Raw genomic sequence first — 23,969 nt, forward strand, 5'->3', positions numbered from 1 at the left:
TCACACAAGGAAACCTTAGCGAGCATCGGCGAAATACAAAAATGCTCCGGTCGCCCATTGACTTCAATGGGGTTCGTTACTCGAAACGAACCCTCGAGCATCGCGAAAAGTTCTTCCCGAGTAACGAGCACCCGAGCATTTTGGTGCTCGCTCATCTCTATTCATGACGTGATTCTGGAAGATCAGGAAATTTCTGCTAAGGCAAAAAGCCAGGGCTATGAACATTTCCAGAGAAAGAGTTGGATCCATAAATCACAATAATCTAGAGAAGAGGAAAGTATCTGCCAGTTGGGTCCCGAAATGTTTGTCAGCAGATCAAAAGCAAGTCTCCTGGGGAATTCTGCAGCTTTTTCGGCAGGATACTGATATTTTCCTTGCATGACTGGTGACGTTGAATAAAATGTGGGTTTTTAGAGTGAAGAAGTAGTCATCGAAGAGGAAGGTGACTGTCTTCTGGGATAAAGATACTGCTTATGGGCTACCTTCCAAAGGGGTTTACTATCATAGATTTATATTACACAAGCCTGCTAGATAAATTGAAGGAGACATTGAAGTCAAAAAGGCAAAGAAAGTAGACCCAAGGTGTTGTGTTCTTGCCTTCTCCCAAACAGAGTAAACTGGCTGACCTGGGCTTTGAATTACTGGATCATTCTCCTTATCCACCTGATCTGGCACCCTTGGACTATCATATGTAATTTTAATAAAAATCTCAAGGTAACCAAATTTGCTTTCATTTCTGGCACAATTGCAATGGCTGAACAAATTCTATCCCCCTTGTCTGCTGCAGATAAATACCAGCAAACTCTTGGGAGAGACTGCTGGTCATCTTAGTTCTTCACTGTTAATCCCACTCAGAGCTGGTGTGGTGCATGCGTGTCAGAAATGTCCCTCTTTCCTTCCCTGAAGATGGTCTGGGCACCTGCTGTCCCTCCCCTCCTTGCGTTCTGGGGTGCGTGCATTGTGTAGTTTGTGGTACGGTGACCACACAGCTGCAGGCGGGCAACAGGTTTCTCCCTTTCCCTGGGCAGGTGTGACCCCCAGACGTCTGATGTCCTATGTGTGTGTCAGATGGGTGATGCCTGACACTGTTCCCTATGTCAGCACAGTGGTTGACTCTCTATTCCCCTGGTGTGAGGACACTTAAACTGGCTATGGTATTCCATCTGTATGCATGTGAGCTCTGGGTGGGGTTCCCATTATATGTGGTATGCACAACCATGTGTGTTGGTGTGAACAGTGACATGTGTTATGTCTGTGCTGGTGGCCAGACATGTGCTTTATATGCAGTCCTGTTCTGTGTTCTATGGGGTATGTGTTAAACTGTATGTTGGTGTGCACAATGACGTATGTTAGGTCTGTGCAGGGTGCCAGACATGGGCTTTATGTGAAGTCATGTTCTGTGTACAGTGTGTGAGTGACCAGTGTCATGTCCCACATGTGTTTAGTGCATCGTCTCCAGGTTCCTGATCAGGGATAGCTGGGTCCCAGATGAAGACTGTGGGGCCGACCTTATCAGGGCGATTACCTAGCTTTTAGGCAGTTTCCTGGATTTCCCCACTTTCCTGGATTAGTAAGGGACAGGGGTCCTTCCATCACTGCCTGTGGAGGTGCAATTGGTCCTTGCAAACACTATGTGGGTGTTTGCAGTTTTAAATAGGACACATTTGCGTTCGTTCTGAGGAGTAGTGCTTTAGTGCGCCGAGCAGACATAACACAAGCTAGTTTCATTTATTAGCCTGACGAAGGGGGCGATATCCAGAAAGCTTGCTGTAACATCGAGTATTTTTGTTAGCCATTAAAAAGGTATCACATCTACAAGATTACTTAATTTCTCTTAGGGCTGTTACCCACTAGCGTTTTTTTTAACGCTGCGATATCGCTGCATTTTTTTAATGGGACTTTCTAATGTTAAAATCGCAAGTTTGCGCTTCTGCAGTTTTTGTACAATGCGATTTTAACATTAGAAAGTCCCATTGAAAAAAAAGGAACAATATCACAGCGTTAAGAAAAACACTAGTGGGTAACAGCCCTTACTGAGACAATAACACTAAAACAGGCAATTCACTGCAAATAACTTTCTACTCCTTTTTTTCCTGTTTATTTTCATAAAAAGGTGACTTACGATTATCATGTCCAGTTTTATATCTGTAGAGTACAAATCTATTTAATAGCTTGGAAGGCAAAGATGATTTTTTAAAGCTCTCCAATTGTCACAAAAAGAATTCTCTCATCTGCATACAGTATTTGTATTCGGCCTCATGCTTGTAACAGAACTGTGCTTACAGAGCCTGTATGGGGACATATAGAGTCCCTGCAGTCCTTGTGGGTATTCCATTTGCTGCCTTATGGTGCCTCTATATGGAACTGTATTACAAAGATATTCTACTTAGAAGCCAAGGTTCTTAGTGAAAAATACCTTTGTAATATGGTATCCAATGTAACAGGTTACCGAATCTGCATTGAAGAGGTGCAGTGGTATGGCAAGGCCCTATGTTAAGGTCGTATTATGGCTCAGTGAGTCTACTCATATACTGTGTGTAACATAAATATTTGCATGTACTACTGATTGGTGGATTTATGATGCATAAATATGTAAAGCCTGTTAATACAATACTAGATTCTATCTATGTCCTATCTTGTGATCCGACATTTAAAAATGGCCCATACACACAAATTGCAAAAAGCAAATATCACATGATCGTTTAGATTAGAGCAAAAATACCTTTACCAGCAGAATAAAGCCAGGCCTATTTAATATGTAAGGTGTAGTAAACTATGTAAAGTGCCTATTGCATTCAAAAAGGCTTTCATTTAAAAACATCTATTTAAATATTTGTATTTCTTTATTTGACATAAATCTATATATGATACAAACTAAATACATACCATTGCACAGCATTTCAGTGTGATAAATACAATATTCTCTACCAGGTCTCCAATTACATTTGCTCATAAAGGATCAAAGTACAATCTACAAATATTAGTTATAAGTAGATGATTGCATGTTTGAATTGCTTATTTATTTCTTTGTATTACTTTTCTCAAACACAACTGGTCCTACTTTTACATTCATTTGCGTATCAGAAGCTGCTAAAGCCCTTTTGCGCCTATTGATGCATCCCCGATAGCAACGAGTGTTGTAGTCATATTCTGGGCACACAGTCACTTTACACTGCAGGTAAACTGTAGAAAACCTTCGGACAAATGCGAAAGCACGGAATCCAAAGCGAGCTTGGTTTGAAAAGTACTTCGGGTAAGTCACATAAGTAGGATCTCTAACACATCTGTAAAAACAAGGAAAAAAGGTAAGCTTATTTATGTATTACACATAGTACATCTTAAAATAATCATCAAACCAGTAGCAAGTGTATGTTTTCTTGAAAGTCTTATTTTGATGAGAAAAGTGTTATCCGCGTCTTCCCTTTACATTTCTCTTTGCCCAAAGCCTTCACTAGAAGGTGGTTACTGCATACAGATTTTTACAGTTCTAATGGAACTCCATAACCAATCTATATAGCGTTAGATCCTAAGTACTCAATAGTACAGGCAGCCAGAATGTGAAGGAAGTATGGATTTGGAGTTCTTAATCAGAAAAAACAGAACTCCAGCTGTTATAAAGACATAATCTGAAAAGTGCACAGTATTGGACCTAAAAGGAAATGTTGTTTGATATTGGAGTGACGCATTAAACCCCAAGAGTATAAAAGCAAAGATTGATATTTCTAATGACTATTTTAGTAAATAATTTTTCTTCAAGCTTCTTTTCTTAAGTATAAGAATTAACATTTATCACAATTTACAAATTACAAGAAGTTTACATAACACACAGTTTCACAACATTTCCTTCCATAGCCCAATTTAGGGCTCTTACCCACGAACATAGGCGTTTTTATGTGTGCCCGCTGGTGCCGTAAAAATGTGTGAACAAGCGCAAAAATCTATCATTTGTACTCTGTTCAGACAGCCCGAACCCGCCATGCCATCGGGCAGGGAAGACAATTTAGCTCTGCTAAACTGTCTCCCCCTCGCCTGCTCTCAACAAGGAGAGGAGGCGGAACGGTGTGGGTACTAGTCTGCTAAGCTTTTGCCTCCTCCCATTGCTGGCTGTGGACAAGGGGCAGAGAGGGGGCAGGAGCTTAGCAACTAGCTCCGCCCCACCCCCTCCCATTGCAAACAGCCGGAAAGGGGCGGAGAGGAGAAGAAAAGGGGGTGGAAGTTTAGCAGTCACGCTGCTAAACTCCCTCCCACTTACCTTCTTTGGCAGCTGTCATAGGCTCCCATAGGAGTCTATGCAGCAGCCAATGTATTTCGGCCAGGAAAGATAGTTCCAGGACTATTTTTCCTGCTCGGCGTAAAAGTGCCCGGCCAAAATGCACTATCTTGACCGGCCAGGCGCTTTTATATGAGGCAAAATCACCTGTCAGATGTGATGCATTGGAATCCAATGCATCAGACGGTAGTGTATATCGGCCGGCTGTGAAAACGGCAGACGATATATGCTTGTGTGAAAGAGTCCTTCAAGAGATTGCATTAACAAACAATTAACAAAAATAAATGAAATAACTTTACCCATTGCGTATTAAAACATAAGTCTGTGTCACAAAATCATTTGGATCTGGGGAGGCCACACACGTATCCAGAAACAAAGTGAGGTTGGTATCAGATGAATGTAGCATCGCCTGAAGATATAAGTTCTGATTCAGATTTACGTAGTATGGATAATTATAGATTGGATAGTTGAAGTTTGGATCCTGGTAGAAGTTAAGTGATGCATAATATAGGCCATATTGGGTCAGATTTTGGCTCGTGGCATCGTCTGCATGATACATGATCTGCATCATGGTATTTTGAAACATTTGACAGCGGAGGTTCAAATGGAATCTTTGGTTACGCACGATCACTTCATCAATATGGTAGCCCATTATTGCATTGGAATAGCTGATTGTATCTTCTTCACCCTATTCAAAGAAAAAGAATATTTGAAGGCTGTCCAGCTAACAGGTACATATCATGTATTCAAGCGTTCAGTGTAGCTTCTTTTATTATTTTGTTACAAGACATTTCCCCCATTTTCTATATCTTGGACAACCGCTTTAATTTCTTTTAAATATCCTACTTTTTGTAAAAAGACTAGCAATAAATCTAAAAATCGATTGCTCAGTGATTTTCAATATAGCATGTCATGAAATGAGGGGAGGGCAATTCCTTATTACTGTCTGTGGTTTTGGACTTTGATATTTTCGTGGAGATATGAATATGAGGTTATGGTTACACCACAGTTTTGACTTGCATCAATTGAGTGTAAGGTATTGGCATTCTACAATAGTTTTTAAGTGTGGATTAATAAAATAGGGGATTGTAAGATTTAAAGAATTAAAATCTTACCTGTCTAATTGTACCACATCTATCAAACGGTATGGAAAAGAATAACCAGTTTCCATTATTATAGGGATGGCATTGGGGATCATTTAGAAAAATGTCATTTGCAGAATATCCTAAAGACTGTAAATATCCGATTCTAATTTGGGCCTCCATAGAGCTGGATGAGCATGAGAGCACAACTGTTAAAAATAAAAATAACACATGTGAATAAATGTACAACCTTATATAAGTAAGATGTATGCGATAAATACATTTTTATGTCAGAAACAGCTGTATATCCACTAACTTTCTAACACTGTACTTCTAAAACATGATTTTCATTCAATGTTTTTTATATGTGAGCATTGAGATTGTAAAAAAAAAATATGAAAAATCTTTCTCTTGATTGCTCATTTATCTGGTATAGAAAGAGAGAGGAAACCAAGACAAACATCACTACACTCAGTTTTAATTCACATAGGGTCACATTACAGTATATGGACATTTTAGAGAAGACAGTCAATTATTGAGCGTTAACGGACAATGCTGGCCCAAGCTTGTTGTCTGCTCTGTGTCCACTGTTTTGTGTGTGTTTTAACAAAAAATAAAGAAATTAAAATAAAAAAATCAATTTTGTTGAGCATACAGATCTATTCATACTACATGGTCAAAAGTATGTGGATACCCCTCCTAATTATTTAGTTCTGATGCTCACACTTGAGAAAGGCTACAGATATAGCCAAAACACTAAAGCCCCTTTTACACGGGGGGTCTCTTGAGTACTTCAGTGCCAGAAAGCCGTTCCAGTGATGATCACTCCGGTGCTTTTAAACAGTAGCGATCATCGCTCAGTGAATAGAGGCGGAGCGGGTCGGAGATTGTTTTGGCCGCTCACCTTCATTCACAGTAAACAGGCAGTCATTCATACATGTTTGCACAGAATGATGTATCGACAGACCAATTTCGATTTTTAGGTCTGCATGAAAGATTCGATCAGCAATTTATCACTGATTGTTCTTTCACTGCATGAATGATTTTCCATTTAAAAGCAGCTTAAATGGTGTAAGGGTTTTTTTCTGAATAAGGAAAGCCATTGTTAGGTCTCTTTCAAACGGGAGACAGCGATTTCGAAGCGAGAAAATTGCGGAAATATCACGTTTTTGTTTCCACGATTTTTCAGCTGCTTTTTTTTCAGAATAATCTCGCATTTCAATTTTTTTTATCACGAAAGTCAATAGGACTTTTTAATGTTAAAAAGGCATCGCACGAAAATCGCAAGTTTCTGCAATGCGATAAACAATGAGGCTTCATAGGGAAACATGGGCTGCAAAATAAAAAAATCGCAAATCATGGCACTATAGAGCATATCTCAATTTTTCAATGCAGCAAAAACATTCAAGGTTTATGTACAAATGTACTGTGTATGGTATTACAGGCACAGCTCCTATTCATTTCAGTAGGAGCTGTGCCTGCAATACCATGCCAAGCCACTGCATAATGTACTGACTCGCCGGTAATTCTCTGACTTCCCGGTGTCGTACAAACATGAATTTTGGCAGGAACATTCTTTAGGTACTAAATAGGAAAAGTGAAGGAGTCACAACTCGATCATTCAATGCTAATTGCAAAAGTATTGGTGCCCCTGTGTAATGTACCTAATCTAATTCTCTAACTTCCCGGTGCTGTAGAAATGTGAAATTTAGCACGAGCATTCTTTAGGTCCTATGAAAAGTAAAGGGGTCACAACTCAATTATTCAATGCTAATTGCAAAAGTAAGTTCACCCCTATGTAATGTAACTTAGGCACAATAAAAAGAGAATCTGGTTGTGTTGCTTTCACTTCACTCCCCAGCTAATACTCATAGTAACTGGGACTGGCTGTAAACTGTTTCCATTATAGGTTTTACATTACTGTGTAGTAAACTGCATATTTACCATTTTGATTGTTTTGGTAAGTAGCATAATAATTTGCCCGGAATCCCCGGATAAAGTTGTTGTTGCTCCCTGTGCTCTTGTAGACAACACTCAAACCATTTAATGAAGAGGTAAAATTCCGTCTTGTTGTCCCACAAAGTTTTGCCAGTAATGGGGAACCAGAGGGTGTCCCATCATATACTGACACGGATCCAGATGAACAGTATGGTGAATTTTCAAGGCTGTTGTGAAAATAAAAAAAACAGCTAAACTTTTAATTAACAAGAGTCTAAAAATTTAACAAATAATTTAGTATCAATGAATTTATGGTCAAAGTGGACAACTTTCAATGTCTCATTGCATGTCTGGACTACATTTGTAAGCTTCACTGCAAACACAAAACTTGTATTGCTTTCTTCCTGTATTATATGTACGGTACTTTCCTGCTCTCTACCGGTACTACATGTAGTACCCTGCTCTGCACCACTGCTACTCAAACTGTACTGCTGTTTACCTGTGCTACTGCTCTATTTGTACGTCTCTACATGTGCCACAATAAGGATATCTCTATTTTACATTTACTGTACTCTGAGTAGCACCCTAAAGAAGCTCATGTCATCTACATAGGAAGTGATTCCCCAGCTTTCAATAGCTCTTTCTGACTTCTATATATGTACGGTCTGACTGTAATTGTATACGGTTGTCTAATCCTTATTTTTTCCTATTTTAGGTTGACCTATTAGGGAATTTGGAAGCAATTACTGGACTTGCTGTGTATATATACATATACAGAAGAAAGGAGTCATGCCGCACTGATCACACATTTCTGTTTGGTATTCTCCTTCTAGTTGTGGTTCTGCTCCAGCATACTGCCACTCTGATTGTGGGGCGAGTGCTTCTGCTGGTCCCCTGCTTTTTAAAATGAAAGTATGTTCTAAAAGCCTATGACCTTTGCCAATTTGCCCCCAAGCCCTTTTAAAGACCCTTTGCACAGTTCTCTGGGCCTGAGCAGTAAGGTCTTATTAATAGCTTCTATCTGGATAGCTGTTTTTGCCTGCTGCTTCTGTTACCAAACTGGCTGGTGTACTTGACCATATCTGCCTGCCTGCTGCCCATACTGACCTTTGCCTGTATACTGCTGATGGCCAAACTCTGCCTGCTTTGACACATGCACTGTCTTACCATGAATCCTACTTGCCACCTTTGTACCAAGTTCTGGTGTCTACTCTTTATTTATGCAACATCCTTTAACAGAGATTACTCCATTAGTCACCTGGATATTTCTTGTAGGAAATTCCAAATATCCTTGTAGGGAATAAGGATGAAGAACGAGCAACCCCTTGGACTCCATTCCCTCGTTTAGCCTTTACGAAAACCCTCTATACCTATTGACCTCATTACAGAAGGTGGAGCATCAGTAGCTGATTTCCAATGCAGCAAGGAAAGCATAATTACAGATGAACAACAACATACAAATATACCACCAGTTAAAAAAAATCATCAAGTAACAGCTACATAAATGCGGAAGCAAACAAACCCCAGTAGGGAAAAATCTATCAGCATTGTTCCTTGCATTAGGTATTGTTCTAAGCACATATATAGTATCATTGAATCAATAAAGAATAGCACATTTGTCTTTACCCTGCTGATCAAAGGTTAAATAAAAGAACAAAACTGTAAGTAACAGTGTTGTATGGAAGTTAATCAGTGTTCCTCTTCCCACTTGCTATGAATCCTTTGGGTAATATACAAATACAGTACGATGCAATAATTTCCTATACATTGCAGATTTCAAAGACCACATTGTTTAATTTCATGTTCAATCAAATCAACCACAAAGTACTGTATAAGATACAGGTTATCAGCAACCATTGATATGATACATGCACAAACGTGATCAGATCCTCTGCCACACAAGCCTAATGGATGTTCAAACATCTAAAAACTTACAATTCAGTCAATAAATCCTCACTCAGGTGTAAAGTTCTGGGGTTCTAGTCTTCTGTGTTGAGGATTCATTTTTTTGTTTCAGATTTTAGATGCAGAGCAGAAGAAAGTTGCTAAGTTGTATTTAGAAAGCTGCTTGTGTGAATGTAACTCCTTGAATGGTAGCATAATGTCAATGTTAGCTTTATCTTTTTTTGTTGGGAAAACTGATACCCAATATACAGCTTTATATGGTAATGTGTGGATCAAATACATTTAAAATATTACTTACGCAAAATCACTAAAATAGATCTGGATTATGCTATTTGGGACTTGAATATGCCAAACACAGTCTGCAGGGTTACGCGAGTTTGGATATCCAGGGCTTTCAATGACACCCCAAGAATCTGTCAGGATCCCACCACAGCTAGCTGTAAGAAGCACATGTCAAAGGAAAAACTGTTATTTCTATGCGATAAAATGGCAGCAGTCTATGTCTGTAATTGTGCAGTTTCTTAAAGGACATCAGTCTGACAAAAATGTGGTAAGATATTTTACAAATGTGACAAATCTTTCCAAGTATTTTACTTGTATGCTGACATGTGACTTGTGAACGTACAAGTCCAAGGTCAGATATTGAATTATAGGCTCAGAGGCTTTAGCAACACACCATATAGAAAATACAGTATAAGTCTCTGTATTTCATAAATATATACTATAAGAAGATATTGCTTTACCTTCTCCTTGATCAAGACAGAAATTATAAAAAAAAATTAAATGTGGCGCAATGCTTTCTTTCCATTATGCCCACTACTACAACAATATTACCTGGAGAGGTAATGTTTTTGGGAGTTGATGAGTATACAGCCTGGAATCCAGTCCTTTGTACACTTCCATCAGTTTGGAAAACAACGCTCATCACATTAGAGGTAGACCTAAATCTTGTAGCGTTAGAAGCAGTACAGAGTCTTCCCAGCTGTGAGGAACTGAATGGGGAACCATCATATATTGTCACGGAGTCATAGACGCAGGAATATTGTTCTTCCAGACTGTTTTGAAAAGAATATAGCCAAAGAAATAATATTTATTCTTGGAAATGGTGGAAAAATTAGTTGGCAGAAATTAGCATATTGTAGAATACAAACTAAATTGGTCTAATGTAATATAGGGTAAATAGTGAATAGAATACCAAGAATATAAAAAGTGAGATAAAAAACACTACTACATGCATTCCTTGCATTGTGAAACATGGCAAACATACACTAACTATCTTAGGGCAAATGTAAACTAGCTGTACAGGGGGTTTAAAAAGAAGGAGCAGATTTGGGGATTTAACTACTAACTGCAAAAGACAAGTACTCAATCCACACATCACTGACAAAAAGCAGGTTCATAGTTTTTATCACATGTTCCATTCTCTGCCCCATCGCAGCACTTGACATCCCGTTTACAGTTTTATGCTCCCTGAAGTGCGTTTACATATGCAACTAAGTTCAGTTTTATGAAACTCGTAAATTTGCTTGTGCTGTTTGTGGAAATGACACTGGAATTTACTTTGCACTTAAACAATGTATTCACACTTTGCAGGATATTGTCAAGTGTGATCTAACCACTGAAAACCCTCCACTTGCCAGAAAGGAGGACCAGTTGGCATTTACTATGTACAGGGCCACTCCTGACCAAGCCCAGCGCAAGTAACTGTAACATCATTCAAGTATCATGCCAGTTAAGTTTCACACTATGCAGGAGGGAAAAATCAAGACGCAGCTATGCTGCTTTTACCTAGCACTGTGGCCCCTTCAATTCAATTATCAGTTTATCAGTGGGGGCTTCCCGCAGTTGCTCTCCATTGATTAGTACGTTAAACGTCGCTTAGTAAAATGTCAACAGTAATAACATGACAGTATGGTTAACCCATTTGATTATTTATTAGATTTTGTTTTGTAACTGCTAAACAAATCAAATGATTATGCAATAATAATTTTACTATTAATTATACGGGGTGATTCTCTCATTAGGAAACCCAAACATTCCTTAATAACTTTTTAACCTTTGTACGGATCCCTATGACAACTGATATATACTCGTATTTACCTTGTATGTTGCAAAACAAGGGCTGCCTAGAACATATGCTTAAAATGGCCTCTCCAGCATCCAAACACTTTTGTGTGCAAGTCTGCATATTAGCGAGAACATCAGCTAATGTTACATTGGTAATGGCAGCAACCTTCTGATGTACTGCGTCTTTCAGGGCGTCATTTGTACGCTGTCTATTGCTGTGTATATATAGCCCTTCAGTAATCAGGTGGCATTAGGTCTGATGATCGGTACTGGTGCATCTTGTCTCCACCGAAAGTATGGGTGGAGACATGGGTTGGCCATCATCAGTGACAGGTAATGCCTTGCTCATGCCCCCAGCTGTGGATTGGGTGCTGTTGGCTGGGATCTCTGAAGTTGAAGTAGCTATAGGAGCCATGTTCTGCTGCTGACTCCTGGGCCCCGACTAGGTATTGTGCTTCTACGGTAGCCACTGGGCTCAGCGGTATGTTTTCAACAGAAGCGCTGTGCGCTGCTGTGCTGGGCTGGTAAACGGCTGCGGCTTGTAGTGTAGGCGTTTGTCCGGCCCCTCGCTGCTGTCATGGCTCATTCTCCTCCGCTGTACTGATTAGCTGGTAATGCTGGCCCATGCATTCAAGGGCGGCCAGAGAGCAGTGTGAGAGTGCAGGTGGAAGCATAGTCCCGAGGCCGCAGTGGAGACTAGCCGCTTGCCCGTGAGCACAGACATCACAGGGAGCAGAGATTGGAGGGTGGCAGGAACTGTAACAGCGGGGCAATTAGCAACAATAACACTGAGAGTGGGTCTATTGCGGGCACACTGCCAACGGAGTGGGAAGGGGGTCAGAAGTGCATATGCCACACTCACAGCTGCGGGGTTGCCAGGGAAACTAGACAGTCACAGCAGCAGGCTCTCAGCGGGTGGAGATGGGAGCTGTCAGGAGTGGGGATGGGAGCCCAGCGGGGAAATTGACAGTCAGCATCAGTAAGGAACAGGGATGGGAGCCCAGCGAGGAAATTGACAGCCAGCATCAGGCAATCACCACCTGTGGACGTCACCAGGCCCTCCCCTGTATGTTAGATGTGTGGCAGTTTGTGCCATCTTCTTTAAAGCAACCATCTGGTAATTGATCATCTGTTTATTGATTCTTCACCAATTTGTGAGAACAGGTTTTGTCTGAACATTTACTTTACCTTACCTAGTCCAGAATGCCCTTTGACATTGTTTAAATGAACCCATTTGCCAACATTCCTAAACAATAAACACACACTGTTCTACAGAGTACATGTTTGTGGTATACACATGGCTGTGTCTCGATGTCATGGGTACAGTTCACTTCGTTAAGAAGTATGATGGTTTCCGTTGATATCAATTTTCATAGTGAACCATATAAAAATTAAAAAGTTCTTGAGGAATGTTTGGGTTTCCCAGCAAGAGCATCACCCTATATAATGCACTATATTATGCAGCACTCTACAGACTGAGGCTACCTGGAGAGTTTTTGAGCACGACTTTCTAATTTTAACTATGAAGCTACAGCCTGGGGAAATACTGCAAGTTGCATGCGACTGAGTACACTCCTGTCAATTGCAGACGTGACTCAATAGTTAAAATTAGAATGCTTCGATACAGAAAGTCTTCATGTAGTCTCAGCCTAATAGTAAAATAGAATAAATCAGATATGTAGATGAGGCAAAGGAAGAGAAGTGGGTCAAAATGATGTTATATCTAAGAGGTGACAGAATGGTAGCTACTGCACAACAAATAATGTAAACGCTGATAGTTTAATGACTGGGAATAAAGAGCTATAAGGAATAATTGGGTAAGAGTATGTGGCTTGCAGATTTGAAGTGGCAGGTTACTAAGGAATGTTCTTTTTTTTTTCAAAAGGGACAAGTCTGAAAGCATGAGAAAGTGAATTTTAGTGAATGGGGAGTTCCTCGTTGGATTAAGTAATGAGTGTTGAGAGCTGCAAAAAGGCACAGTAGATGTGATGAGAATGGTATGGAGAGAACTGTACTTTACAATTTCCAAGATATAAGTTGACTTTACAGTCAGAAGTAAAAATTGACAATTATGAATCTGAAGATAAAGCACAACATTTTTATTCTTCTGTTGACTGGAAGCCAATGAAGAGACTGTCAGAAAGGGGCAGCAATAAAGAATGGTTAGTTGGATGGCTAGATATGTCAAGTGAAAATCAATGATGACCAAGTGTCAGAATAAAATATACACACTATGGAATATGGACACTTACTCCAGGTGTGTGAAAATTAGATCCACAGAACGGCCAGGTGACACTCTGATCTCCCATACGCAATTAGCATTGTTAGGATACAGTCCAGGATAAAATGGACTGCTTAATACTCCAGATGATTGATTTAGAACTCCTCCACAAGTATAGTTAGGTGCTAAAAGAAAAGCAAGCACATGTGAACTTTTTCTGCTTGATCAGTCTCAACACATAGAAGTGAAAATACAATGTAATTACTCACATGATGTTACCCAGGGGCCGGGCCATGTAACATTTCCTGGACCTGGCAAGTTAAACAGAAACAACAGAAGTCATTGTAAAAAGTATACTACTATGTGGACAAGCGCCAGTCATGGGAAATTAAAAACAGCAACAATGACAATATAAATGAGGTATAGAGCCACAGTGCTGCTTAGCTAAGATACCTTATTGGGAACTACATGATATTTTACAATACATGGAAATATACAACTTTTTACACTTCCTAATAACTTATTACATTAAACATTAAAGGGGTTTTCTGGTTGAACAAAGATATTTTAAAAATGGATCTAAATCTGTAAAAACAATAAAAGCAACAATTTTGAGTGAACTTTTCAAAAGCTTGGTTTGGAAGGTTCAACAAATTCCTGGAAAAAGTTTGGTTCAGTCTGAAATAATTCGAACAGAATTGGAACCTCACCACCACCCCTAAAACTAGTGTATAAAACTGTTTAAGAGCAATGTCACCTATGAGTGTGTCCTAGTACTTCTGAGCAGTTTATAAACGGTCAAATTAATATAAACATTAGAGCAACATGTATGGCTATAGGTAAACGGATGGTAACTGGTGGTAACTAACAGCTTGTTAGAAACAAACTACACTAGTGTATTTTTTATGCCCTTAAAATGAACCCTGGTGACAGATGCCTGCCAGTGTTTATACCTATATGGTGGTAATGGAAGAAACAATGGATTTTTCTAAGCATAATGTATAGTTATGCTATACATTATATGTCTTTAAAAAATGGTACCAATAAAACTATAGTCTGGCACCAAAAACGAGCCCTTGTATGGCTATGTTGACAAGAAAATAAAAAAGTTGTGATGCTTGAAAAGTGGAGATGAAAATCCCCAAAACATCATGGTCGAAGATCTAATATAGGCAGCATCACTAAGAGGCTAAACAATTGACAGGAGATCTTTGATGTTATAGGCCTGGTAGTAGTCGGTGGTAGTAGGGAGAGAACAGCAGGGTGGCAGAAATATTAGTATTGAGTCAAGAGCAGCAATCGTAGATCGGTGCAGATCAGTGGCATTGGGCATAGGGGTTTTAAAATTCTCAGCGATCCATGCTAGATTCATTTTCACAAATGTGAGTTTTTTTACAGCTTTTAGTACTGAATCTTGCTCTTAGGGCTGAATACCTTCTCTTATGCTACATTGGAAGGTGTACAAGGCAGTATATCTATGATAGACTGGTCCAGTACTTGCCAATGCTCCAATATGCTGACCCAGAAGTCCACGGGATCTGGGCTCAGGGTATCTGTTGGAGAAAGGGCACAGTCCATTGTCAACTGAACCTGGATGTTCAGGTAGTGGTAGTAGTTTACATCCCTTTGATGATGATAATGATGTGTGTCAGACCAGCATATTGGGTGTAAAACTTTTGTAATCATGTTCTCCAAACAGAATGGCCTGCTACGTGTTGGAGTGGTAGCATGGGCAGAAAAGCGTTCCCTTAGCAGGAAGCGACAAATGGCCTCCCCAGTCACATTTACTTGTAGCAGGTATCTGCCATTTAAAAGGGATGGCAAGCAGGCTGCATAGTTTTTCTTAATAAGCCAATTTTGCCTCACTCCCAGAAGGCATACAAAATTCCCCACTTTGGTTTTATACTGATGGTCTAAAAGTGTGGCTATCCATCAATCAACTCTTTGCTTCATGCTAGCAATATGGCTGTCAGTACACAAGCAATAAACTATACAATTGGCCATCCTTGCTAGCATTCCCAGGGGTTCAATTGCTTCTAACTTCTCTCCATACTGCCATGGTTGTTTGTTGATCGTCGTCGTCGTCATCATCATGTCGGATGTCTACATTGTCCCCTATCCCTTCCTGGGATGACTCCATCTCCAAATCCACCTCCTCAAAAATAGAGCTGTGAGCCAGATGTGATCCTTCCTCCTTTCCTTGCTGAATAATCACTGTGATCGTTTGCGCCAGAATGAGTATCCGTAGCATAACATGATTCATTTTGCTGATATCTACCGACAAATCTTGCCTCTTGTAATAATTGTCATGCATTAACTATACCCATGTATAAACTAACACACAAAGCTTATTTTACATGGAGTATGTTCTAACCTACTAATATTATTCCGTTCAATCTGTATAAACAGATACAATACAATCCTTGAATCCAATAATTTCAAAATCCTCCTTAGAGGAGAGCATACAAGTGTAATCTAAAAGCGTATTACGTCAATGAATGGAGTCAATGAAAGTACATTGATTTTCATTCATCCATTCACACTTACATGTATATACTGCGTATAAAATGCTTGTATATTCTACTGCGTATTATGCGTGATAGATCCCTGTTGTTCTCTATGGCTGCGTAAAAAAACCCACAACATTGCTTAAAGGAAGAGCAAGAAATTAAAAAATCAGGATGGGGGAGATTCCCCTGCCAATGTTACCGAGCGGTGCAAACAGTGCAAACAGTACTAGCACAGGTGCAAGTGTTTTTGCGCTTAGGCTCATCTGAAGTTGCTCTTACACATGCAGTGTTTTGCAACACAATTATGTGAGCCGCCCTTAGTCAGTTAAGTTTCAGGAATATCAATCTGCCCAGTTAGAAAGCATAAGCGAATGTGAATCAATTTCACCTGCTTTGGTGCAAATGAAAATGACAACAGGTGCACTGAAGAGGCATTTGTTTTGCGTTTTGTTAGTGTCCTTGTCATTACTGGTAGCATGAGACAGTACCTGCGGCCCAATCAGGTTGCACAGGTAGCCCTGCTTGTTACATTCTTGTGAGCAAATAAGCACAGGGACTACATAAACGTGCCCAAAACAGGCTGGGTATAACACAAACAAGGACAGAGAACTGCATACTGCAGACAGGATGGACGGACAGACATAATATAGGGACTGACAATCGACCAAAACGCTCACCTTGTATACCTGTACACATAAGCAGATGATATGGCTATAGAAGCACAAGGTATTGGTTCGTACATTGGCCAATGAACTTAAGCCGCAAAACCATGACAAGGCTCCTCGTATCTTGCAGTCCCTACACTAGCAAGACACATCTACTAGAGGACCTAAGGCCTCATGTCCACGGGGAAAATCAGGCCCGCTACGGATGCTCCATGGAGAATCCGTAGCGGGTCCCTCCTGCCCTGCAGACATGAGCGCTGAAAATAAGAATAAACTTACCCGCAGCGGCAGGTCTTCTCTTCTTCACGGCCGGATCTTCTTTCTTCGGCCGGCGGATGTACTCGGCACGCCGGCAGCGTGCCGCGCGCATACGCTGGGCACATACGCCGGGCCAAAGAAAGAAGATCCGGCCGTGAAGAAGAGAAGACGTGCCCGGTCCGCTGCGGGTAAGTTATTCTTATTTTAGGTCTCCCGCAGATCCGGACGGCTTCCATAGGCTGTCCCCGCGGGAGACTCGCATGAAAATGGAGCAGGTCACGTTTTTTTTCATGCTCCATTTTTTTTAAATTCACTTTTATTGACCATCTGCGGGTATTTATCTACCTGCAGGTGGTCAATGCATCCCTATGGGATGCGGATCCGCATGCGGGTGATCCGCTGTGGATTTAAAATCATATTTTGCCCTTGGACATGAGGCCTAAGGGCCACCCTAGCCCAGAAATTGCAAATAACTCAGCAGGACAAAGCAGAGACAAACTGACAGAAAATAAACAAACAAACGAACATGAACCAACAAACTCACAGCAAGCTGCAACGGACAAGGATACATGACTGCTCACTCTGGACACCAAACAGTCACTGACAGGAGCTGGGTTTCTATGTGAGCAAATACCTGGGGATTGGCTAGCAGGAGATCACCACAGCCAGCCAGCTCAATCATGTTGCACCTGTGGGCTTGTGCTGCTAGAAACCAGAGTACAACCGATTCCAGATTGCACAACCTAACACTGCTTCTCCAAGTTAGCACAGCCATATGTACCATGAAAAGAAAGTTTGCTGTGTCTCTAAGCACAGTCTCAAGACCATGGAAAAGTTAGCAGGACACAGGCCGTCACAGGAGGAGAGCTGAGCTGTAGAAAACATCTCAGCATCAGGGCCGGTATTTGTTTTTTTGTGTGAAGAGAAACAGGAGGAGGAAGCTTCCGGTCTACATGTTTCTGACTAAACTCTCAGAAATAGATTCCATGAGGGTGGCACGAGGGCCTGACGTCCAGATTGGAATTTGCCAGAGACACTGATTTTCTGGATGATTTGTAATCTAGCAATTAGTTGATGATTTTGTTTTCCATTGACTTTTGATACAACATTTAGTTCTCAACGAATTGCACAATTTATATCAGTAAAGATTTTCAACTAGCATCTTTTGTTCATCCAGATCTGATGCGTAATTTAAGTGCTCCCTTAATTTTTTTGACCCTTCACAGACTAGACTACTTAATTTTTTTTAATAGTAAAGTACGAGAAGATAGGTCTTTCAAAACAAGTAGACCACCGTGCAGTTCATATGATACACACGTAAGATGTTAAGCCATAATACAAAATTACATCATTTTTTAAAGCGTCTAAGCAACCAGTATAGGTTGGTGAAAGTAACAAAATGCAGTACTCTAAACCACGATATTTTACCAATAAATGACGCTTTAGATGTTATACAGTATACTCTTCAAAAGAATAACATCAGAATTACAAGAAAAGTGTAAAGCATTACCTGCAGGAGTGGGAGAAGCAGCTGCAGAAATAAAAATGAACACAATTTAGAATGAAAATTGTTAAAATATAATAACACCTCAAACTCATATTCCTCTTCTCTATGTTACTTCTTTTATTTCCATGATCTTCTAGCAACAGGAGGATCCTAGTGGGCCCAAGCTTTAACCCTTTCCAATCCAATGTCGGGCCTGCCCCAACATCATCATTTCCCTCCACAGCTCCGATGTCGGGGCAGGCCCGACACTGCAGTGCAGGAGTGCATCTGTACCCGATCATCAGACACATCGGGTGCAGATAACTCCTGCACTGATCCTCATCAAGCACCCCCAAGGAGAAGGCAGAAAGGGTTTTTAACCCTTTCTGCCTTTTCCTTTACACATTACATAGCGCTCAATTAGTGCTCATCATGTGACCGCCGGTGTTACCTGACCCCCAGCAGTCACATGAACGCCAAGCCAGGAGCCTGTACCATGGGGGGAATGGGGAAGTAATGCTTCCGCATTCTCCCTTCTGCCTTCTGGCCCGGCGATCATGTTCACGCTGGGTGCCACCTGACTCCAGTGGTCACATGATCGCCGAGCCGGGAGGCAGAAGAGAGAATGCGGAAGACGCCAGACAGGTAAGCAGGTCCCCCCACAGTGCAGTGAGTACCTGCACCCTCCTGAACTCTGTCAGTTCAGGAGGGTGCAGGGAAAATGTATTTTTTCTCATCCATTCTCCCCAGCTCCAATTTATTTGGAGCTGGGGAGAATGGATGAGAAAACATAAATGGATTGGAAAGGGTTAATATATAATAAGACTGAGCCAGATCAGAGTCAAGGAGTATTAGCATAGACAATCCCACCTGCAGATCTCTTGCAGGTCTTGAAAAATTTTGAGCATGGTCACTAAATCCTTAAATGGGCACTGACTTTTCAAACAACTTGTGTTTATCTGATAGCCAATGTGAAAGACTGAGAATTAGAGATTCAGCCCGTAGAAGGGAAAACTGTTAAAAATACAAGAAACAAGTGATATAATGACCATAAATAGTGTTATTCCTGGCCAATATATGAATCTTTTGATTACTTGATCAACTTGGACTTTCATTCCTCTTACTAGACTTGCCACTGGGTGATTTCCCCTAACCTGTAAGCATACACAAGTAAATTCCCCTGAGAGCCCTGAGCCAAGGTATACCCCCAGCTTCCATCCCTGCAGGAGCTATGCACAGGATCTGCACATATTTGATGGGATGACTACCAAATATATTCTCCATATACTTCACTGGAAACAGAGCCACACACATATGCCACCACCTTTCTATTGAAGTATATGGAAAATGTAGTAGCGGGGAATTTGTAAGTGAGGATCAGGTAACATTTGCATATAGCTATGCAGTGAGCCCCCAGAATGAATTTTACTAGTCGGCCCAGGGCACTCCAATCCAACACAGAGCACACAGATCATGCATTGGTTAACAAACACAAATTTCCGATGGACTAAGGCCTAATGTGTTAGTTAAAAGTGGCAGAATAAAATTAAAATATGCATCTGAGACTTTTTGCTTGTGCATGCCCGGTGTGACTTGATGTGGAGTTTGCGTCCTGAAAATATTGCATGTGCCTTATATGTTTGGAACACACTTATGACAGATTGAACTATACCTCTAAACTGAAAATTGTTTAACATGAGGGAAACCTGCAAAAACTAGTGGTAGGGCAGGTATAAAAATAGCTTGTGTTGTCACTATTTTCAGTGCAAAATGTACTCTAAAATAACTGTCTATGACAGTTTCAATATATATAATGCATCACTTTATGTTGCGCTTCTGTTCATTCTTCAGAATTAACTTAGTTGAAGCTCAGATCTGTTGTGGTTATGTGAACATTCACGAAGTAAACCTCAGTTAATAAAGTTTTAAAGTGTCTAAAATATGTCCTGCACTTATGAACTATGCTTTGATCGCTTTGTTAATAACTAAACATATGATAAAAAAAGATTTAAAATAGATTCTAGATCTCCTCAATTCATTCCTAACGTGTCTTGAAACATCAAAAGGTTGGTCTGAACCCCAAGCAAACCTAACAGGAATCTCAGTGCTCAATCTCTCAGTTTCTGGATTTTATCTTGCTTTTGAAACTTACTAAAATCCTTTTTTCTTATATTATTATACTGACCATATATTGCTGAAAACACTGCAAGAAAGCCGGTATGATGTACGACACTGTCACTTCTGAACTCAATGCTCATGATATTAGCGGATGAGCGGAAAGTGTAGTTTCCAGAACAGATTCTTGCTACTTCAAGGTAGTACTGAGGAGGCCCATCATATATAATCACCCGGTCATGAGGACAAGAGGGATAAGGTTCTAGACTGTTTAAGTAAAAGACAAAAAGTACTTATTAATAGATCATAAGAGAAAGTGAAAGAAAGTAAAAAAGAGCTCTAGAAATTAATGGCTTCCTAGATGTATGGACTATCCACCTCTTAATAAGCTTATGCAGTTTAGACTACTAAACTCTGAATGGAAACTATGATCCACTGGAACAACAGGAAGTGCAGCCATATTGGTTTTCACTGAATCTCCTTCTAAAACCGATTAGCCAAAATGTAATGTCAATAACACAGTGACAAGTTAACAAGTGTTGCTGGGTTCATTCAAATGTTACAGCCAATGTCTTGTTGTTTCTGCTGGCTCTGACAAACTCTGCAGATTAATCACTCTCAAGTATCTGGACTGCATAATGAATATCGTGTATGATGCTGAAATTATATTTTGTTTCCCTTAAATGAGGAAAATTAGCTTCTACCTCACTGGGGTTTTTGCCTTTCTCTGGATCAACATTAGGGTGGGGCAAAGGCTATACTGGATGGACATATGTAGTTTTTCAGCTGAACATGCTATATTATTATGTTACCTGTTGTGCGGGGAACTACTATATGAGGCTTTTCCATTCAAGATAATATGGTTGTGCTGTAGGTACCTGTACAGCCAATGGCAGTTAGCATGGCTATGCTAAGAAAAACTTTAATGGTGCACCTTATGCTAAACTGATAGCCATTCACTAGAACAATTTTTTCACAGATGCAGCCATACACATTTTAGTCTATATTGGGAGTCACTGTCCTTAAAATTGGTCATACATGTTCAATAACACTGGCTAAAAACTTTTCATTAACAATGAATGATCATTTTAGCCAACCAATGACAAACTGCCATCGTCTAGAAAGAAGTTGGCTTGGTCTGAAGTTTTCGCCTGATAGTCAGACAATAAATATTTTGTTTAAGAAAGACCTTTCTTTTAAACAATGTTCCAAGAAAGATCTTTCATCCATCTTCATGTGTCATTGAATATGTATGGCCAGTTGGAACAACTGTAATGGCCAACATGAACTAAAATGTGTATGCCGAAACTGCAAAACAATCCTTCACCAAGCAACCTACTCCAAAGAAAGATCACTCGTTGATCAAAAGATCTATTGTCCAACTATTGGACAAGAATTTAAACGTAGCTGACTTCTTTCTAGACAATGACTGTCTTTGGTCTACTAAGACAATCATTTGTAGTTAAATTCCATCCAATGATTCATTAGTTTAGTTGAAATTGTCCCTTTTTATCAACTTAGTCTAATATGTATAGAGAACTTTAATGATGCAGAATGACCAGCACCTAAATAATTTTTTGTAACCTCTTTGAAAATGGCTTATAAACACAAAATAGATTAAAATGCAAAATAACTTACTCTAAATGAGGAAATGATAGCTGTATAGAGTAACCACTTGGTACATGGATTTCCCAAATACAGTGAGAATTAGGAGGGTAAGGATTTGGAAAGAATGGACTTCTTATGCTCCCATGCATTTGGTTCAAGATACCGCCACAGTTTGGACCTGAAACAAATAAGAAGTGGTCACTTGAAATCTTTGTACACATACCTGTTGTGAAATGCCCTGGGAAGTTAGCAAGATAAGAATGAGAAACTGAAGCTGAATTTACAACAATCATGTTACTACTGTGCATTGTTATGATATTGTATAACAATTCTAGAAAACTTATTCTGGAATCTATCTAAGCAGCAGTAATAAATAGCATTACGTGTGCCCATGTAATCACCCATTGGGAGCAGCTGTGATCAACAGCTACCACCCAGCAACAATATCATTTATCCTCCTTGAAGCTGCAATCAACAACAATAATAATTAAAACAGCAATGTCAGTAAAAAAAAAATACAAAGTATAATTTATTACAGCTATTGCCCAGAGTGTGTGTGCCAATGCAAGTGCCAAAGTCTCACTTCAGTGGTCCCCACGGACTGAAGGATCCACTGTTTATTTTCTACCTCTGCCTGGCACTGTTGCAGCCAGCTTTAAATACATTTTTCAATGGCTTTTGTTGTGTTAGGGTGCCTACCCACTTGCGTTGCCGATTTTCGCGCGTGAAAAACGCAGCGTTTTTCGCGCATTTTTTACGCGTTTTTTGAAGCCCTCCATTGATAATCATGGGTGCATTAAGAGAAAAATAAGGAGACATATGCAACTGACAGTTCCTATGTGAAAAAACCCCACGAAACGGAAAAAAAAAACCCAGATGGACAAGAACACATTCTATACTGATTGCTCTTGAGAAAAAACGCAAAACATCGCAGGAAAAAAAATCGCAAGTGGGTAGGCAACTTTAAGTGTCAATTTACAGTTTGCTGCAACTGTGCATTTAACGTGTTAAGTATAAAGTTAAAGTTTGCTACATCGGTCATCTCATTTCCCAAGCAGGTTGTGTCATCCACTGCCAAGAATATGCGCATAAAGGCCAACTGCATGAGTGGTCTGCCATAAACAACTACGTATCCCCCGATCGGTAGGATCACATAAGACTTTAGGGCTGGTCACTTACACTTTGGGCAATAGGAGTATTCTCAGCTTTTGTCCAGAATATTACTTTAAGAGATTAATATTACTATGTAGTTTGTCACTTTATATAACCTCTTAGCTTATCAATTAAATTATTAATTGCACACATAACTAAACTCTAAATACTTGGTTTAGTTCCAATTATTATATTTTGATATTACCTGTTGGAGTCGGTGTAATGGGATAATCTGAAAATCAGAATACATTCATTATTAGAATAAAAGTGCTCTATGTCTGAAAAGAATGATAAAACATTTTTGTCGAGAGTTGCTATTGGAGGATTTGGCTATGTGCCTCAATGTGACATGCATGATGTGCAGCATCACCGGAAGTAATAGAGGCCAGCAGTGGAGGGCAGATGATTAGCAGGTTGTTCTCCTTTTTAAAATAATGGTCTAGACTAACAATCTAGGATAACATATGCTATGTTTCAGTGTCCATCTTCTAACTCTGAAATAGTACAACACAACAATCATAGCTGGGATTGCCCAGAAACAGGTCCCCACACCTACATTATGTGAATATCTCGGGGCTCTCATCCTTTGTTACAGCAGTAAAGTGACCATACATTCCTTGTATGTCATAAAAGGCATAACTCAGAAAACTGCTGCAAAGCCTGCTTAATTCTGAATAAGTTGCATAAACTCT

The 23,969-nt window shown here is 40.0% G+C and overlaps 1 protein-coding gene across 1 annotated transcript in view; it reads right to left on the minus strand.

The window, feature by feature from the left end:
* Positions 1-215: 215 nt before the first annotated feature.
* LOC136573863 (deleted in malignant brain tumors 1 protein-like) overlaps positions 216-23,969 on the minus strand; it is a 78,654-nt gene continuing 54,900 nt past the window's right edge. The window contains exons 14-29 of the mRNA XM_066574976.1: positions 23,483-23,509; positions 22,349-22,363; positions 22,156-22,303; positions 20,588-20,784; positions 18,427-18,447; positions 15,537-15,697; positions 14,985-15,073; positions 13,763-13,794; positions 13,515-13,668; positions 10,030-10,250; positions 9,494-9,632; positions 7,297-7,517; positions 5,386-5,561; positions 4,570-4,958; positions 3,037-3,284; positions 216-382 (exon numbers count right to left, since the gene is read on the minus strand). Of these exons, the coding sequence (XP_066431073.1) occupies positions 216-382; positions 3,037-3,284; positions 4,570-4,958; positions 5,386-5,561; positions 7,297-7,517; positions 9,494-9,632; positions 10,030-10,250; positions 13,515-13,668; positions 13,763-13,794; positions 14,985-15,073; positions 15,537-15,697; positions 18,427-18,447; positions 20,588-20,784; positions 22,156-22,303; positions 22,349-22,363; positions 23,483-23,509 (2,405 nt within the window). The remainder of the gene's footprint in view (positions 383-3,036; positions 3,285-4,569; positions 4,959-5,385; positions 5,562-7,296; positions 7,518-9,493; positions 9,633-10,029; positions 10,251-13,514; positions 13,669-13,762; positions 13,795-14,984; positions 15,074-15,536; positions 15,698-18,426; positions 18,448-20,587; positions 20,785-22,155; positions 22,304-22,348; positions 22,364-23,482; positions 23,510-23,969) is intronic.

Source organism: Eleutherodactylus coqui, chromosome 1 (assembly GCF_035609145.1).
Source record: "Eleutherodactylus coqui strain aEleCoq1 chromosome 1, aEleCoq1.hap1, whole genome shotgun sequence".
Lineage (NCBI taxonomy): Eukaryota > Metazoa > Chordata > Amphibia > Anura > Eleutherodactylidae > Eleutherodactylus > Eleutherodactylus coqui.